Source organism: Notothenia coriiceps, unplaced genomic scaffold (genome assembly GCF_000735185.1).
Source record: "Notothenia coriiceps isolate Sejong01 unplaced genomic scaffold, NC01 NC01_scaffold00011972, whole genome shotgun sequence".
NCBI lineage: Eukaryota > Metazoa > Chordata > Actinopteri > Perciformes > Nototheniidae > Notothenia > Notothenia coriiceps.
Window position 1 is genome coordinate 15,875 of NW_011344673.1, and position 20,032 is coordinate 35,906.

Below are 20,032 nucleotides of genomic sequence, written 5' to 3' on the forward strand. Positions count from 1 at the left end.
TTGTTTGTTTGTAGGTGACCAAATACTTATTTTACCGAGGAATTTACCAATTAATTCATTAAAAATCCTACAATGTGATTTCCTGGATTCTTTCCCCCCATTCTGTCTCTCATAGTTGAAGTGTACCTAGGATGAAAATTACAGGCCTCTCTCATCTTTTAAAGTGGGAGAACTTGCACAATTGGTGGCTGACTAAATACTTTTTTGCCCCACTGTATTTCATTCGGCAAGTTTCTTTCGGTAAACATCCAACAACATCCACTCCCTGTTGCCTCACTCCTCTCCTCCATTCTGTTTGATATTTATCCTTCCTCTGATTCGGGTGTTTGTTTCATTTGATCTCCATGCTGGATGAAATTCCCAGCACACACCCTCTCTCACACTCACAGATTTCTCCGGTCTTGTCATTGTGTGATTCGTTCCTAAAAGCTCGCTGTTGCGCTACCAGTGAGGAGTCTTGATGCGAGTTACATATTTTCGTCTTACACCCTCTGCCTCCACATGTGATCAGGCTGTTCTGCTCTGAGGGGACACAAGCAAGGAGCTTTTCAACATTCTTTGTATGTCCCTGGGCCCCCTGAAATATTCATCGCTGTGGAGCTTCTGTGACAGTGTGAGCAGTGGGGCCTGTCAGCTTTGAGCGGCCTACTGGGACGAATGCATTGAAAAGGCAGGAGCGAGGAGACGAGGTTTCTGTTTGACTGGCAGAGGGTGGCACAGGCTATGTGTGAGGCAATCTTATATTTGAGCAAAGAGCTGTTTAAAAAACAGTGGTTTATGAATACATTAGTGGGTTCAGTTACAATTCTGATAAAGTTTTCAACACTCATGCAGCAACTCACCTTCACATCAGGCACCTTCATGCGTGTGCCCTCTTTGCCCACAAAGATGTCGTCTATATCCACCATGACGTAGCGCTCCAGGGACAACGAGAGCCTCTTCCCCGTCAGAAAGGCCACAGCGTCCACGAACACCAGCTTGTGCAACCAGAAGACCAAGTTGTTGCCGAACAGGACCCTCTGGATGCCGTCATGGAGCCCCAGGTCCTGCACCACAGACGGGAGCAGAGCAGCGTTCTGCCCCATTGATGCCACGCTCTCAGCTGATTGGGTCTTGGCCAGCAACACAGGCTCGTATGTTGAGTGGTTGGACTGGAAAACAGTCCAGTCATCCCCGGGGAGGGGACCTGGCAGGGGCTGCCCGGATCGAGTGATGAAGAGCAGGGGGGACTTGGGGTTGACAGTGCAGTCCTTCAGACCCAAGTTGGAGTGAAGGAAGAGGGGGAAGCCTTTCAGCTGTGCACTGAGCAGACTGTTTTCATTGGCCTGATCAACGGAGAGACAAGAGAGAGAAACATATGCATCATACACCACAGTGATGAAGACAGAAATGCATTGGATATAATTCCCAAATTTCTCCAATCATGTGTGAAATAAGGAATGTCAGGCCTATTGGAACGTGAAGGCATCAGGCAGCTTCTACCTGCTACGCTCAATCTGCTGTGCCCAGAGATTGCAGTTAAAATGAATAACCTCCTGCTGTGTCCTCTAACATTCAAAGATTTAGAGTTCAGCGATTATTCATAGAAATGTCTCCTCCATAATGCGCCTTTCTCAGATACTCTCACATCTCTACAGCCACAGATACTTAAGTCTGGCTTCCTCTTATTATCTTACCTCAAAAATGTCACCAGAATGCACGTGTGGGCATCAGAAAGAGGATCATAAAGTTGACATGCATTGTGTGGTGTCAACATCTACACAGATTGGATTTGGAGGCAGATAGAAATATGTGAATATTTGAAAAGATATGAGTGTTTTGATGACACTGGGTTTCTTTCATCTACATTTTTGGCCCCACTGACCCCATTGCTGTATGTGTTCATATTACAATTGTGAAATCAACCAATTTAATTATTTATCTTTGCCTTTGCTTTTCTTCTGACCTTAATTAAACCCAATATGAAGATACATTTGGAGTGCTGGCCTTTCTTTCCAGAAACTGGGCTTGGAGAAAATGATGTTTAAAACATTTTATCAAGCAAATGTTTCATGTTTGTTGTGTTTTATAGCCCATCTTCATTTAACTAAATATACCTTTTGTTTGCCAAAAACAGCACAGTCCGCAATTCACAGAGAAAGACATTTACATAACGTAATCCTTAACAAAGATGTTACGTATGCTAAGTGTCCCTCTTATTAACAAACTGCTGTTAAAAAACAAACAATAACAGAAATACAACTCAATTAGTATTGTGGATAAAGGGCTATCTGTATTTTTGCATAAATTAATCTGTTTCTCTATGTATGTTTTATTATTGAAAGAGAGTACTTGTCGATAGTGGACTTCTGCAGCATGTCATCAGTTCAAAATTATGTTTATAAGCAAGTCTAGGAAAATTAGGAAAGGTGCTGTACCAAGATAATAAGTATTTTAAGTATGGTTTTTGAGTAGTTAAAGAGGGAAAAACACACAGTAAGAGTTAATATAAAAACTTCACATAAACAAATGTTTTTGATATCAATTCTTGTTCTAAAATTTGGTTTAAACGAATTGCGACCCAATATATGTAAGATAAGATAGATCTTGCATTTTGGTAATGCAACACAAATCACTACATATGTTTGTAAAAACCTAAAATCGGGCATACAGTCATCTCTTGGGTTAATATAGCAGAGCAGCGCTGTGTTTCCAGGTCATTGGGATGCACCCCCTCGCTCTACTTCTCCTCTCCCAATAGCGGGTAAATCCCACCAGGCTCTCATTCCTAACCTTCACCTACACCGCCTTACATCACTGCACCACCATCTATTCCTCCATATCTCTATCTATATTCTTTCCATGGCTCAGAGATGGTGATTAAAACTATAAGACCTGAAAATAGGCCTCAGGCAAACAGTCTCAGCTAGGGATAACAGAGAGAGAGAGGAGAGACAGAGTGAGAGAGATACAGAGGAAGGACGAGGTACAGAGAAAGCAGGCTTTAGAGAAACTAAAACAAAGAAGAAAAAACAAGAGACTTGGCAAGAAGAGTAAAGTAGACCAGATAGCAGAATAAAGGAAAACAAGAAATAGATAGAACATCAGAAAGAGTGATATGGACCAGGCAGGTCTTTCCAACCGTGTGAATCCAATCTCCTTAGAGACGCTAGAGCCAGATGGACAGGGCAGAAGGTGTCAGTGAGAGGAGGGAGGGGGAGGAGGGGGGGAGGGAGGGAGGGAGTGTGGTGTTGTCCTAACCTTGAAGAAGCCAATGATGCCCACTCCATATTCCACGCAGTACTTGTCCAGCAGCTCTCGGTTCCAGGCGTCCAAGTTAACATACTTGAGAATGTTCTCATAAATCACCAGAGTGAAACGCCCCCTCTCTTTGTCCGTCAGTGTGGGCATGTCCCCTTTACCGGGGGAGATTTCAGTCCTGTACCTGAAGCGGCCAGACTCCAAGATGGCCACAATCTCCTGACCCAGTTGAGAATACTGGCTTTCCACAAACACCAGAACCACAGGATCTGTCCTGGCCCCTCCAGGATCCGCCCCCGGACCCCCCGGGACGCCCCGCAGAGGAAGTAGGCGCGACGGAGTGACCCTGGGGTCGTCGGAGTCGGCGGAGGCTCCCTCTGCCCCCGACACGCCCCCTCCCGACGGCTCCAACTCCCGCTTGACGCCATAGAGGAAGTAGGCAGAGATGAAGACACTGACGGTGCAGAAGAGGAAGAGGAGGAGGAGGGAGGTCTGCAGAGGGAGGAGACGGACCAGCCGACGGAGGCGTGTCACGCATCCCAGCATCGTCTCACGCCACACCACACCACTCCGCCCCACCAGCCCAGCAACACAGGGACAGTCTATCGCGGTGAGGGTAGAAAACAGCAGGCAGGGGTACCTCACAACAAACTCAGTCTTTCTATTGAGTTAAACACAAACGGCGTCAAGGGAGCAGCTGCAGCAGCTACTGGAGAAAGAAATGAGACGGTCTCACTTTGGCTCTCCCTCATATTGCAGCGCTGCTTATGTCACCATGGCAGAGAAATAGGGGGCCTTGGACCGCTGGTACACACTTGCGCCTTAGAGGGAAGGCTGGCTGGACGAATCACCGGTGGAGAAAGATGATGGAAGACTCCATCACCTGTCCATCATGTGAACCTGCCAACCATGTCCTGGTGAGATTTCCCCCCACTCTTCTGATTGGAGAATGATCTCTTGAGAAAAGCAATGTCATGCAGGTCATCTCAGCAGCAGCATTCCCTTAGGATCGAATCTCATCACCTAGAAAAGAAACAACAAAAAGAAGAAAATGATGTCAAAATGTTAAAGCACAGTTCTATAGAACAAACGACATATTGCTTTCTGTTGTTGTGTGGGTTTAGCTGTGTGTGGGAGATGTGTGTATACTGCCAGTGCCAACGCTCTAAAAGTTCACTTCCAAAGTAGTCCCTGCATTCACCAACACACAGTTAAAGCTGCCAATTTCCCCCCACACACACGCTCATAACCCCTGTGTGCGCAAACAAAACACAAAAAAAACATTCGCTCACGCAGCCTCCACACAATCGATAGGCAGAATGTGAGTGACAACAAAGCCTGAGGGCGAGCCAATTCCCGATTCAGTCCGATAGGAATGTGCGACTGCATACAGGTGAAGCCATCACCCGCGGGGACACTCGCCTTCTATTTCCCTCAAATCCTTAACGGTATCAAGCCGAGAATGGAGAGCAGGAGAAAAGCAAGCATTCGGTAGGGAAGCAATCCAAGAGCAGAGGAGTGGGTGACGGTGACAGAGAGACCTAGCAACAGTAAGATCCTTTACTCCGGGAGAAAACCCCTTATCACACTCAATATACACCCCTACCCACTCTGCAGATCTATCATAATACTCCAGCCTTTTAGTCAATCTCCATCAAGCCGAGTGAGGAAAGAACAAGATGCAGCATGGAAACAGTGTGAGCTTACAAATACATCATTTCTGCATTTAGGGGCTGGTGGAGAAAGGAGACAGAGCTTCATTACCTTTGCATGGTAATGCTCTGTCCATTAAGCCAGAGAGCTACCGAGGTGCACACATTAAACCCTTTATAAAACCTTAGATACCACATTAGAGTAGAGTCACAACCCTCTCAACCCAAAGACATTAAAACTGTGACCACCAAACCCATCAAGACTCATCTGACACAAATCAGACATAAAATAGATTTGATAATGCCATCAAAGGGTTTGTTAGCAACACTATAAACTGAGGTTTGATTAAAAGGCGGCTAACATTAAAAATACAAAAGTGGCCATACTGCGCTCAGTGCAGTGAATCCTAGGAGCTGCAATCATCCATCTGATAGATTTACAATCAATAAATGATTGATTTTTCACGACCTCATTGGAGATAAAGCTCAGATCCTTTCATACACTCCCTATAGATATTCCTTTGATTGAATAATTTATCATTCATATAAACAGAGTACTACTAAATTCAGCTAATATATAGTGTCCCCTTAGATGTAATCAAGGTCAGCATTCTCTCGTGTAGTTCTGCCCCCTCCAGCCTTCCAGCTAAGTTTATCAGGACGCCTTCGATGTCCCTGCAAGAGCTGAGGAAGAAATCACACTTCCATTTCTCTGAGTCGTGTCCAAGTTTCTTCTTTGCAGGGAGGCAGAGTCTAATGTAAAGAGAGGCCGTGAAAAAACAGTGGGCGTTCAGAGAATGTATCGCAGCCAAGCTGACAAAAACCAACAGCCCTGGTCTCTTGAAGATCCCCCCGGTACATTGTTTGTTTGTCTTTTAAAGGGTATCGGGGTTCGTGTCATGGCATATCAAAGTATGATTAGCCACAGGAAGCGACTGCTGCTAGAAACAGTGAAGCAGAAGAGAAGCCAGGGGAGACAACACCCAACAACAGTTCAAGGTCTTTTGAAGAGAAGACTTTTGTTTGCAACAAACATTACAAAAATAATCATTTAAACTCTCATAAAAAAAATTCCTGTCAAAAATAAATTGGCCTCTATGTACCTCAATATTATTAAAATGTTTCCAAGCTACCTGTTTTGTTCAACTAATAGACCAAAACACAATTGAATGAAAAGGTGCATTGTGGATTTTTCCTACAATCAAACAATATTTGTGTTTACTTTAATTGTGTCTTACCAAAACTTGAAAAAACACTTCAAATAAAGAATTGTGATTCTGAACCTACATTTTTAACTTGCTATCGGTCACCTTTTCCATCTCCTTCACTGGTGCATTGCTGCATTTCTTGGCGGACTACCGTCACGTGTACATCATTGGAACGGTGTAAAACCATCACATCCTGATGCGTACCATGATGCCCTTGTGAGACGTGTTGTATATTGATATAGCAAAAATAACTATCAAAAAATGCAATCATTTAAAACAAATCCAGCTCCACTCTTTAGAAAGAAGGTCATCTTAAAGTCCTTTTCTGTTAATGATTCATCTGAATGGATGTTATCTCGGTCTGAAGGGCGACAATGAGCTCTGCCCTGACTCTAAGGACACTGTTGACAAGGCTTGGGAGCAGATTGAATGCCGACACAACACAAACAGCGCAGAGGCACAGAAAACCTCACTTCTTGCCCAATTCGCAGCAGTGATGACCGCCTCCCAATGTTGACCTTCAGACTGAGCCACAGAGAGCTACAACCAAAAGAAGGAAGGCAAAGGGAGAGTGTGAAAGCCTGAGAGGGGGAGTCAGAGACGACGCAAATAGACGGAAAGCTCAAGGCCTGGAGTGTGAAGCTACAGCTTTGAGATTGGGTCAGCTAAATAGAGAATACATTACATTAGACTATAATGGAGATGAGGATATAGCACTGACCAAACAGAATAATGGTTAATGGATCTTAAATGTCTGCACGGCACACCCATATCACCTAATGTGTCTTCTACTTCCTGTGCTATGTATACCTTAGAAGAAGCCAAGATACAACCGCAAACATCTCCGTAATCCTTCCGCCAAAATAATTGATGAAAAGTGTAGAGGAGGAAGAAAAGAGAACATGAATATTTCATGTTTAGCTGATGAGGTTAGCCAGCAGACATATCTCTGAGGTAAAGAGCAGCCGAAAGGTGCGTAGAGACCAGAGTGTGTCAGTCTGCCACAGAGCGTCAGATGGCAGATGGAGACTAATGCGTACCTGATAGCCAACCTTTTTTATTCTCAAAAGATGGAAAGAACAGAGCAATGTAATTCTGCACGTGAACTAAAAGTTTCCCTAAATGGAGATGGCAGAACGACCAATTACAGAAAAAAAAGAACAGCAAAGTGAAAGGAGGATATGAGTGTAAAAGGGAGACAAAAGCAGATTAAAAGGACAAGATGATCGACAACCAAACCTTGAGAAAACAAACTGATTGGTTGGGGAGAAAGGAGCAGGAAACTCACCCCTAAGGCAACCATAAATCTCGAGGCTTTGAAAACATCAATTAAAATCAGTCCCCTCGTTATTTTATAGCAGCTGAAAGATGGTGACAGAAGGAAGTGGCAGCATAAACAATAGCAGGTGACGGCCGAGAGGACAGACTAATGCTTTTCCTCAGGGTGGGTGGTCACTAAAACCTGCTCCCTCTACATCATGGGAAGCAGGCCAGAACCATACGGCTAGATTAATGAGAGACGACGAGGAACAGGGCAGCAGAGGCTCAGCTGTAACAACTCCCTGGATAAACAACGCTAAGGTTGGCCATATGCAGCCTCACACGTCCTGTCCACTCTTCCCCCCGCCCCCCTCCTCCCCCTCTCTGACACTGCTGTTGCACTTCTTTTAAAGTGTGTATAGGACCAAGTGTCCCAGGGCTTGTGAAGAGTGTTAGTACATTAACACTGTCGGCCAGGGTCGGACTAGCCGTGGGTGATCCCTTCGACAAATAAACTTTTAAGAGGAGAGCTGGACCCTCAGAGCCCCTCAGGACATAACAGTATCCCCTTCTCCCCCCCCGCTGCCCCCTGTCTCCGACCCCTCGCCACTGACTGACAGAAATAAACGATGACCCTCTGTGTTCAATCACCACAGGCCTTGGCAACCGCACGCTCCCGTGGAAACGGTGGAGTTACGTTGTGTTCAGAGGCATGGAAGGAAATAGAGGCAGGGCGGTAATCCATGGGACACTCGTCCAAAGGCGACTGTGGTTGTCACTTTTCTGTCTTTGTCTGGTGATAAAAGTGCATGTACCACAGCGGCTCGATCAGAGTGGGGACACACCCGAGAGACTCATTAAGAGAATCAAAATTGTCCCTCTATAAAGCATGTGTGTTTTGTTCGTCTTTTATTCCTGAGCAAATATTAGTGAGCTTTTGTGCAAACACTCAGGCTTCACAAAGGACAAAAACAACTTTGATCTGGCCGTTTGAATTGTACATGGGTCAAGGTTAAGAATTGGTCAAAAAGACACCAATGTAATCCCCAATCGGTAATCCTGTTCATCTCGACACCGCAAATGGCACCACATGTGAAACTTGTAATCCAAATCCTTGCTAGTCTTTGCCACACAGCAAACAAAGGGCTCAAATGCAAAACCGCAAATCAGTCGAGTCAACTTTTGGTCATGTCTTTAAAAACCCTTAAAAACAGCTTGCATCTGAGAAAACACCCTAAATTCAGGCAAAACCATCAGAAAGCAGTCAAACCAAATCTATTAAGATTCAAATTCAGCTGAAGCAGTCACCTCTGTTACTGTGTGAGATGCCTTGAAGGGATTAAGAAAAGAGACACAATAGAGTGATGAAGGCGGGGATTGAACATTGTATTGAGAGTGATCAGAATTTGATGTTATCTTTACTCCTCGCTGTGTCGGAAAAAGGGTGCATGAGTTACTCACCCGTAATAAACAGCTACAAGACCACTGTGCAGAATTCTGCACCACAAGCAGCGAGAAGCAAACCTAAAGCGAATTTCTGTATTTGCATTCAGCCTCCTACCCTTTCTGGCGAGAGATTAAACTTCAAAAAGCACAGTTTTTCATATTTCTTTTGAAGCACATCTAAAGCAACAAACAAGCACCCAGGAGGAGCAGGGACTCGCCTTCTTAAAGAGGTTACATCTTCAAAGCCACAGCCACAGGTTTTTCTTCCTTTCCTTAAGCCAGCCTTGGCATTCATCAATATAGAATCAATCAATCTGAAATTTGAATTTCATTTATGCATTCATTGTGTTGACTGCGATTAAAGGCTTAGACCGTGAAATAGTGTGGAACGCGTCACCGTATTTTCACTCCAGCTTGAGCCTCCCACCCTACAGCCAGCCTGAATGCACAAGCAGGCAGCTTCATTTTAGTTGCAAACATTACCACCGACACTTCCCTCTCCCTCTGTCTCATCAATTCATTTCATGCCACTGCGTGAAGGACAGAGGACTCGGGAGGGAAATGTAGTTTTGCCTTCTAATTCCCCAGAAAGTGACTTTCAGACCATTTCCTGTACCAAACCATGCGGCTGAATTATCACATCATTTTTCAGCACCTCAATTTACTGTCCCCAAGACTGAGGCAATTTCACAGAAGAAAAATGCCTTTTCTCAATTTGCCCGTGCCCCTCGAATTGCATCTCAAGGCCCCTACTTGAAGACCTCGGTCCCAGCGCTGTCGTAATTGAAATGATTGCAATGTTATTCGTGGACACAGTAATGGGACAAAGAGGCAAAGACTCATCTTTAGGCAAGGGAGTGCAATCTTTTCCTAAGAGCAATTATGAACAGAATGGGGACGACAGCTTAAAGTGTGTTCAATGACAATCAGGGCATTTCTGTACCACTGCTGTTCTGTACATATACAGCACAAGATAAAGGTCTCAGACTTCCATTACATGAGATCATGTCAGATCACATCAACACAGATATCATCCGCTATGAAGATAATCTGAGCAGGCACAGGCATAATGGCGTGATTACACATTCATATTATGTGGGGAAGCTTAGGCCCAAGATGAATAAAAACACAGGGCAGAGAATAAAATATACATGGCACTCTGAGTCTTTTTCATCTAAGAAAAGGCTCCCAAACCTCCTGTTCCTTTAGATCTGGGATCTCAAGCAGGAGGGATCTGAGAGCGGCAGGAAGTGTAAAATGGATTACCTCACTGTGTGAAAAGCAGTATGGATGAGCTGTGGGAGCCAAGGGAAAATTGTGGCAGGGTGGAGATGAAGCGAGGTAGGGTCATTAGGGAACGGTGGAGAAGAGATGTGAAATGGAGACTTTCCTCAGCGGATATACTCCTCTGGGTGGTGGGGTAGAGTGGAGAGAGCAGAACACCTTCATCAATAGCCTCGATCGCAAAAAACAAAAAGCACAGCTTACTCGTGTATAAACACACACCCCCACTGCTCCTGCTGATAACCACCGGCAGCTCACTACCACAGTATATCTATTTATAGACACTGTGCCCCATTTACAGGCATTGGGACACTGGATCTGTACAATAAAAAACAGTGGGGGCCATGGAAGACATCATTTGTATACTGCAGCAGACCTTTATTAGTCACTTTTAGGCAGCGACGGCACAGAGAAAGACAAAGACACGTATAGAAAATGTGCTGAAACTCCATTAGGACGGACTGTTGAACCGTTATTATTTTGAAACGCCGACAGACCCAAACACGCGAGTTGTCATGTCTAAATTAACTGCCATCTAAGTCATGTGACTACACTGCAGACAGATTAATCAGAGAAAGAGAAATAATTGACCCCACTTTGAAAGCTCTGCACATGATTTCATCTTTGAGTGGCATTGCCGAACATTACCCAGCGCCCGCATGAGAGGATCTCCTATGGTGTGTGCAATTGAAATACATAATAATTTCCTTTTTTTGATGGTTCGACATCATGCATATGGATGTCCAGCAGGCTTGAAATTAAAGCGGTGGCATGTTTATGAGTGGAAATTATAGGAAGTACCTGAAGCAATGAATAACCCCCACGCTCGTTTTATTTCATAACAATAAAAAAGGTAAATTCCAAGTAAAGTGGGGTCCATCCAAGTCTATTGGATTTGTGAGAGGAGAAATAGGCTTGTAGGGTCTGGGACAGCCAGCGCATGCACAGGGAGGAGGTGGCTGAGGCAGGAAGGGGTTGGTCATTTATCATTTTTGTCAGTCCTAGTAGAAGAGGGAGGTGGGGCACGGGGGCTTTCATATAAATTGAGTGTAGGTGGAATCAATGTGGCGTTGTTGGCGAGAGGAGGGGGGGCGAGGGAGCCAGATCAATGCTGGTGGGAGTGACTGTTTGTTCCCATTGTTTATCTACTGTCATCTCAGGATGCTGCTGAAGGACAGGGGAGCATGGCGGGCAGCACAACGTCTCCATCGGGACTTAGGATTGGTAATTGGTCTCTCCTTATACAGACAATGAACATCACTCGGAGGTGAAAGTCATACTGCTCGTGTATAAGGCATGTCTGTGTGTGTGTGTGTGTGTGTGTGTGTGTGTGTGTGTGTGTGTGTGTGTGTGTGTGTGAATATGCGAGTGAGCGTGGGAGTTGGGGGGGTTGTGAGTGGAAGGGGCAAGAACAGATAACCGTGGTTTCATGATGCAGTGTCTGCTGATCAAATCAACTTCCTATTGAGCAGAGAAAACCCTATCCTGAACGGCACAAATTCTCTGACGAAAGCACAACAGTTTTATTAAGACCTTTATACCTGCTGGGGAACAGCAATAACAGATTTGCTGACCTGACTTGAACCAGAGATGCTATCGAACAACAACGCTCGCAGATGAATAAAAGAAAAACTATCAAACTAATAATAAACCCCCAGGCATGCTGTGACACGGCCAGTGGCAGACACATAAACAATATAACCATCTTATCTACTCAATCATTGTTTCAGAGACTGAGGGGAAACGAGCATGTATCTCACAGTGTAATAGGGATAAGAACAATACCTGCTCATGAAATGATGATGAGCTTGATTCGCCCAGTGAATCTCAGGTATTATCATTCCCAGGGGAGCACTACCGCTCCCTTCCTCTTTCCTCCCCTCTCCACACCTCCCTCTTCCATCTTCTCTTGTTTCATGTCCAGATAAGAAACGGCCCGCACTGATCTGACTGTGATTCGCGCAGCAGAAATGCGTTCCCATGGGAATATCACGGTGCGGAAGAATAGCTGACACAAGAGATGAGATTCTGTTGTGCTGCCCATATTTTTGCCTGCAAGATCAAAACAGATAGGATTTTTCCTCCTGCATAAAAACGTGCTCATAATCATCAGTTCGCTTTCAGAGCACAATCAAAAAACAACAGATAAATGGATGGAAGTGGAAATGTGTCTAGAAGGCTGTATACTGTATGTTTTACATGTACATAAACAAATACCGTAGTTCACACTCGACACGTGCCCCCATCGCGCTAATTGGAGGCAATAAATGTGTGAAAACTCCGACTTCACAGAACTGAAAGACGCAGCCCCATGATTGGTTTATCGCAAAAACAATAATTACACTCCCAATTGTAGCCCCGGTCATGAATCCTATTACAAACCCTGTGTGTGTTTGATACTGAGTCTCAGCTCCAGCTTTTCTCTCCCCCTCATAATTTCTGCCTTAGTCAAGGTTTTTGAAAACACAACCACAGTGAAGCATCGCTACACAGCCCAGTAATACAACGTGGCAGTTGTCACCCTTAGACTGTTTCTTTGCTGTTTGCTGTTATTGTATTATCTACAAAAAGATCTACAAATATAAGATGGATCACCACTGAAACAATCCCACAACATGTTGGTGATGGGAAGGCCACAATTATTTTTAAATTGGTTTTATGTCCTATATATATATTATGTTCCATTGTTGGAGGAGCTTGGGAAAAGGCACTGATTTGTTAGCTCTATATGTGATGTATGGATATTATTCTCAGAGTATCGTAAAATCATAATGATTTATTCAAGGAAGCATAATCAGTGCATTTGCTTCTCAAAAGTTGCATAATAAATGGAAATGAGAGCAGCTGTGGGAAGGCGTAGAAACTTAACAGCTGACATGTTTGTTTCAAAACAACAAAGGAGGTCAAAGGAAAATGTTAAACAATAACAAGAAAATAGCTTAATTTCCCCTTAGGTTCAGGAATTAAAAAAGGACTGGATTGGGCACAGTAGTGTCTTTGCCAAGGAAAGAGTCCTAAAAAAGGAGGATCTCTGCATTGAAGGAAACAAGTGTGACTGCCACGAGAGGCCTCAGGGCTTCATGGCAGAGAAATGGGAGACACTGTGCATTCAAAAACTGTTGCCTGGGGGATTCGCCAGCCACAGTTTCATAACACAGCTGTAAAGAGAAAGCCACTGTTAAAAAAAAAACTTGCATTACAACTCAGAGAGTGTTTGCCAGCAGGCATGGGGGAGAATCTGAAACAAAACTGAAAGAGGTTTAAAAGTGCGTAAGAGAAGTAAATGCAGCTTTTTGGCCATTATAAAAGCTTTTTTTCAGCATAACCTCATCATCCCCACCATGAAGTCTGGTTCTAGTACCTTGCTGTGGAAATGCTTCTTTCAACAGTACTTGGCAACAGAAAGAAAGTACAGGAATTCATCAATTCTATAGGAAAAATTGCTTATGTACGACAGAAGACAGTGACTTTAGGGAACATTTAACAAACTTTAGCCAAATGTTACACAGGAAACGGTCCTGAAGTGGCTGGGTCCAGACCTCAACCCAATTAAGAATAATCTACAGTTCATGAAACTAGACAGAGCTTGTTTATATCCGCTGGGACAGACCTTTCCCACAGTCATGAGTCAGTGAATGTTGCCAAACTAAAACTAACACTTACTGATATAAATACATTTTTGCGCTATCACTATTTAGTTTGTGTTTTTATCAGTTAATTAGTATAAAAAAAACACTTATATTCAATGTATCCAATAAAAAACCCAAAGGAAGGTGAATATTTCCTCCCACATTATACCTGCTAGGTCTCCGATACCCTGTCTCTCAAGACTCCCATGTTCGCCAAAATTAACACCGCTCTGCCACGGCTCACAGTTCCTTTTTTACCAGCTCAAGTCTTAAATCGGCAACTGGTGTGGACTCTATGTCTTTTTCTGCCCCTCTCTGAAGCACTCTACCTGTCTCCATGCTGCTCTCCCTTTCTCTGTTCTCGTCCTGGACCAGAGGTTGAGGCATGTGTGGGTGTCACAGAGCTGACAGGTCTATCTGGGCTCTGTCTACTGTGCTGGCTCTTCCCATTTCCCCTCTTCACTGCCTCCTCTACAGCTGCTGTGTATCCTACCATGACACTGTGCGCACATGCACAGACACACAGACACACACATAGAATATCAGCTTACAGAAGGGGGTAGCTGAGGCCTGAGCACAGGGTCAAACCTCCAGGGGGCAGCATGCATGGTGTATGTCCTGGACAACACTTTAAGATCAAAATAACATTTCCTTATTTATTTTTTTAGAGGGAACCAGGCCAATGGAGGGAGGGAGGAGCAGAGAGAGAGAGAAAGGTGTATTTATGTGGGAAGAGAGCTATGCTTTTCCCTGTCAGTTCAAGGAAAGCCTGTCAGAATTATGGATTAAACGTCTCTGTGCAGCATCGTATACACACACACACTGCCTGACAGTTTAATGGTGTGCATGTATATGTGTACTCAAGTGTAGACGTGTGCACATTTAAGTGTTGCTGGTTGCATTCGGCTTGACGATGTGATATGGGTCGAAACAACCAATCTGAAAAGCAGACTGTCATATAGTGTGTTAGCCATGTAAACTCTAAAATCTGTCTCCTGCCGCCCATCCATAACTGGCCAGCAGCTGCTGAAGTCAACGCGGTTCAGCAGCCACACGCCGTCACCATAAACCCTATGTAACACATTTCTCATTTGCAACGCCTATCAACCATTTACTCTCCTGAGCACACAAACAGCCTTTTCTTCTCCCCTCACACACACACACACACACACACACACACACACACACACACACACACACACACACACACACACACACACACACACACACACACACACACACTTTTTCATCCCGCTGCCTGTAACAGGTGTGTGGGGGTTGGAAGTAGTAAGCTGATCCAGCCATGAAGACCAAGTCCTTCCCCTCTCCTGCCAAAACATCCCCAGTCCCAATGCTATCCTTCACCTCCTGAAGGGAAACTTCCAATCAGTTCAGCAGATCAATACAGCCTAGCCTCAGGATACGAGGCTCTGAAGTTAACTAGGAGCACTTAAGGAGAGGGGATCTGTATTGATCACAAAAGGGTTAATGAGGCCTTGTGTGCTGGCTAGGCATTTTTGAGAAAGGAAATGTGTGATTCAGTCCCTTAGTTGATACAAATTGGTAACTCACTTGATTGCTGCTGAGGATTTTTTGTGACTATTCACAGTGCATCGCCTTGCGTTTTGACCGTCTCCACAGAGGTGAATTAGGCGAGATGAAATAATGATAACGGCTCCTCAGTAAGAGAAGAGCACAGTGCCACAATGAATCAGTGCAGACCAGAGCTAGAAGACCAGAAAGAACACTAACTGCTTAATCTTTTATAGATACACAGGTAAATACACTGAGTATGATAAGGTTCAGAATGCCACGACATCTTTTCTCCAATATCAATTATTCAGCATTGCCTTTTCTAACCCTTTAATTATACATCTGTGTAGGAACAACAAAGGCTAAGGATGTACACGGTGTGCCTGCTTAGAAAGGCCATGACAATGAGACCGGATGGGGGAACTTTAGCCTTTAGGTAGGGGTAGGAGGAAGACGGAAGCAAAAAGGCCTTCGGGCAGCTTTGCCCTGCTGTCGAGCTGTCATTCATGATGTGTCAGCCTCACCCACTGTGTGATCAGAGATCAAAGGGTTAACTGAAACGCTGGCCTATAGCCCTGTGCTTACATTATTTAACAGCTTGTTACAACAGCCTGCTCCCTGATCTCACACACAGCCAGAAGGAGCTGGAAACTCCATGGAGGGGAACATGAGGGGCGAATAGCCGGATTAAGAAAAAGGGATGACAGAGAAAGCGGGAGAAGAAAGATAGGAGAAGGGTGGAACTGAGGGATGTGAAAAAAAGTTGAGGCGTGGAAAAAAAAAGTAGGGATTCAATAGGATGAAAAGAAGTATTGAGAAAAGGGAAGGATGAGAAAGTGGTGAAAGATAGTGAGAGAGCACAGGTGGACAGACAATCTGCTTGTTGCCAGAGGAGACTGATCAAAATCAACGAATATGGACGTTTAACCTTTGACCACATACCTAATGTGTTAGCTCAGTTTACCCTGAGGGACGCAGGTTTCATTTCCAAACTTCTCAAAACAGAAAACACTACAGTCCATTTTTTACAACTAAATTATGATGAACTGCAACTATGATGGAAAGCCTTTCCTTACATAAAGGTTCAAATATGTGTCTTTTTACTACTTATTCCCCATAAGACACTGACATATTGGCTGGTAGTGAGTTGGACGAGGTAATGTTAAAAGTATCCAGTGGCTTAAGGCTCTTCTGAGATATTACTCAGAGACGTGCAAAATAACAAAGCAAAACAACATCCATCAGACGAGCACCAATCTGACAGCGACCATGTTTTGGGAGCGCCCTGTTTATAGTCCCAGACTCACGCCGCTGCTCAGTGAGCGGGCTTCTTTGTTCATTAATTGATTGGCCTCCCCTGCTGGGCCTCAGTAACTAGGTTACGCAGATCTATGAAAGGAAGAGGATTGCCCCCCCCCCCCCAGTAAAAGGCGGAGGACGGATAGACAACTCCTGGGTAGGAATCCGAGTGTTAATATAACTAATGGAGTGAGGACGACACTAACTTTATTGAAATCACCCTCATCTAATTAGAGCAAGCAGCTGATGAGAGTAAAGAGGGACGGGAAGGAGGGTTGGATTTCATTATGCAAGGGTGATGTCACCGTCGTATCAACTGAATGGGCGAGGCTGCGGAAAGGTGAAGTGATGGTTGTGAGGGGGAGAGATACAGCGTAATGTTCATTATTCAGCTGTCACACACATCACACACAGACGGGAACTTGTAACATCATGCCACTTTGCTCACTGTACCTGTCGTCTGCTGATATAACGGAAGCAGGTTATGGGAAGTGCAGAGGTTGTTGTGAACATCGCGCTGAGGTCACAGACGCTCGCTCTCACTGAAGCACTCACCTTGATGAGACCAAGTGACCCCTGAGACAAGGGGGATGGCTTCACAGCGATGAACACATGTACTAGCTTTGCTCTAATGAAAGGCTGTAATGGCAACGTTTTACTCATTACTCAAGGTTTAACCTTTTCTTCTTTATATAATACAGGACGAGGAACAACTGTCATTAAAAAGTTCCTTAAATACCAGAGAAATTACAAATCTAAAAATGCCACTTTATCTAGTAAATCTAGTTGCCACAGTTACTGCGACTCCTGGGAGCTCACCACTGGCTGATTTGGTCCCACGTGTGTGGGCAAAAAACTATTTTGCAAATAAGCTTTTGGTCAGAAAACGAGTGTCAGTCGTCATTTTGATTGTAGGGCTTATAACTCTGGGGGGAAAAGAGTGGGCTGACCTCAAACCACCTGTCTCTTTGAAAAAATGTCCAACAAGTGTTTAAAGACAGACTGTTTGGAAATAATGTTTTAATTTTTTGCTGTTGAATTGACGATACAACAAGGGTTAACTTGGCTGATACCAAAAAGCAATGCAAAATATTTAATACAAAGTTAATAAAGTCCCCACTGCAAAAGGACCACCATTATTCTACATTCAAATTTAAAGGGCAACAAACCATAAATATCTCAGCCAGCTATAACTCCTGGAATAACAGAGACGGAGACATGCTGTGGCCTCCCTGTCTGCGCGGGCACAACAGCTGAACCAACGCAGGGCCTGCATCTGCCCGGCATACCTCAGAGGATACAAGTGTCCACCATACGCTTTATCCCTCAGGTGACAGGACTGAGCTCCCTCCAATAAACAGACGGACTGGGTTGTTGGCGATTTGGCAAACAGCGTCACTATCAGCCTGACAAATATGGGCATTGTGTGCTCTAATGGTCGATATGGGGGAGCAGTGTGGATGTCATTGGCAATAGGTCAGATTCCAAAACAAAAGGCCTTAGGTGGTCTATGGTGGAAAGAAAAAAAAACCTATCACAGCATGACTTGGCAAAATAATTTTGCTGGCATAGTACTTCTGAAGTGGGGTTTGACAGCTCGCAACATAATCTTAATATATTATTTGATTCTACCAGCCCTGAGCGATGGAGTCATAATGCATTACGAGCTCCATCGAGGCTCGAGACCCTGAGCGGCAGAGCAGTTGACCAGTCCACAATAAATGACTTTTAGGTCACATGCGGACAGCACAGCAGAGATGAGGTTAATAATACTGTCACCGGTAGCCGCAGGGCAAGAGAAAAAGAAGCAAAGGAGTAAAGGAGACAAAATGAAAAAGAAATCTAAAGCTTTTTACGTGTATTCTTTTAGACTGCAAATTATCTAGTGTGCAAATTGCTATGAGAAAGCAGTCCACCTCCTCCCGACAGTCCCTCTAATGGTGTTGTCTTTAAAACCTTTATCACTAATTCATTACTTCTGATTTTCCAGCCACAAGGGTTAAAGCTTTGTCTTCTGTCTAATTGAGAGCCGGTGGCTTCAGGCCCTAATCAGTCAAACCGACTAACAGCTTTGCTCAGGGGAGGAGGAAATCAAAAACAGCATTATTGTAGCAGTTGGCCATTTGCTCTGTGTGAGACTTCAAATGACTTTAATTTCAGACGCTGCAAGATGGTGTTTTGTGGAGTGGGTAACATGTCAGGCTGTAATGAATGTTGAGGTTCCCCCAGTTGTCGCTCTTCAGAAAGTGGATGCCGTCCTTAAGCAGAATGACATTTAAAGAATATGCCACATTTTCAAATAACTTTCAGTGCACATTAAAGTCGATAAAAAAACATGTTCTAAAAAAGGGGGAAAAGCCATTTTCTTCTCTCGCTCGCTTCGCTCCCATCTCTCCCCTCAGTGTGCACAAGGCTAATTAGCTGTGTCGTATCCCTTGATGATTTTTCCATTTCCTCTCACTGGGAAGATTAACCAGCACATTGCTAATATCAGCTTCCACATCAACACAATTAGGTGAAGAGTGAAATGTGAGGCATGTTGTCACATCTCCCAGGCTTCATTAGGGCACACAAAAGACAACTTGACGACAGACAACGGCTGCGTCTGCAGGTTGTGGAGGCACAGAGCAGGTGTACTTGGAAACCCAGACTGTCATCATGGGATGTGGTAAGAATGTGTCCTAGATAGTTCTACAGCTCGGTTTATTGTTGGAGGTAGAGGTTGAGAAAAGAGCTCAAAGGTCACGCCAATTTAAAAAGGCAGACTCCCGTCGATTTCACAAGGCTTATGTGTTGATTAAAGCCAAGCAGTGTCCAATTAATTATATATTTTTGAAATCTACTTTTGGCTTCAAAACGAAAAAATGTGTCTCCTTGGTGCTAACAACTCGTCTATGATGTTGAGACTCAATTAAAACACATTTTCCTTGAATTTTTCTACGGAATAAGAACCTGTATGGGGGTCATCTGATCAGACTTAATCAGATCAGGGTTAAACCTTTATACAGATTAGATTATATTACGTTACATATAATATCATTACATTAGGCCAACCCTATACACAGCTGACATGACTGGAATGAGGACAGGTTTTTGGGTTGGAGTCTATAAATTCCTTTAAAAAAAAAAAAAAACGCCTCATTCTGCCAATCAACCAAAAGTTTTTGAGTAAGTATGAGGTAGAGTGCTGAGTTTTAGGATGAATATTAAATCAAAGAATGCCAAGTCTATCATTATATGTCATCTAACTCTTTCCCAAGTTTGTCACAGGAGGCTGAAACTGAAGGAAGTCAAGAAGAAGCATCCATAGAGTTTGACATGCAGCCTGCTGCAGACTATCCATTGTTTCCAATTGCTTCCAGATGCTCCATACTCTAAGCTGTTGCATTTTCTTGCCAGGATGTGTCATTCTTTCAGTCAATCTTGGAGCTTCCTTTTTATTTCACCTCAGCCAAGACACCACCCAATGAAACCTCCGAGA

General features: G+C 44.1%; 1 protein-coding gene across 1 annotated transcript in view; it reads right to left on the reverse strand.

The window, feature by feature from the left end:
• Nucleotides 1–20,032, reverse strand: part of LOC104947120 (bifunctional heparan sulfate N-deacetylase/N-sulfotransferase 1-like) — a gene marked incomplete at its 3' end in the record, with an annotated part of 35,600 nt that overhangs the window by 4,093 nt on the left and 11,475 nt on the right. Inside the window, exons 2-3 of the mRNA XM_010773082.1 lie at nucleotides 3,241–4,263; nucleotides 843–1,325 (exon numbers count right to left, since the gene is read on the reverse strand). Of these exons, the coding sequence (XP_010771384.1) occupies nucleotides 843–1,325; nucleotides 3,241–3,786 (1,029 nt within the window). The remainder of the gene's footprint in view (nucleotides 1–842; nucleotides 1,326–3,240; nucleotides 4,264–20,032) is intronic.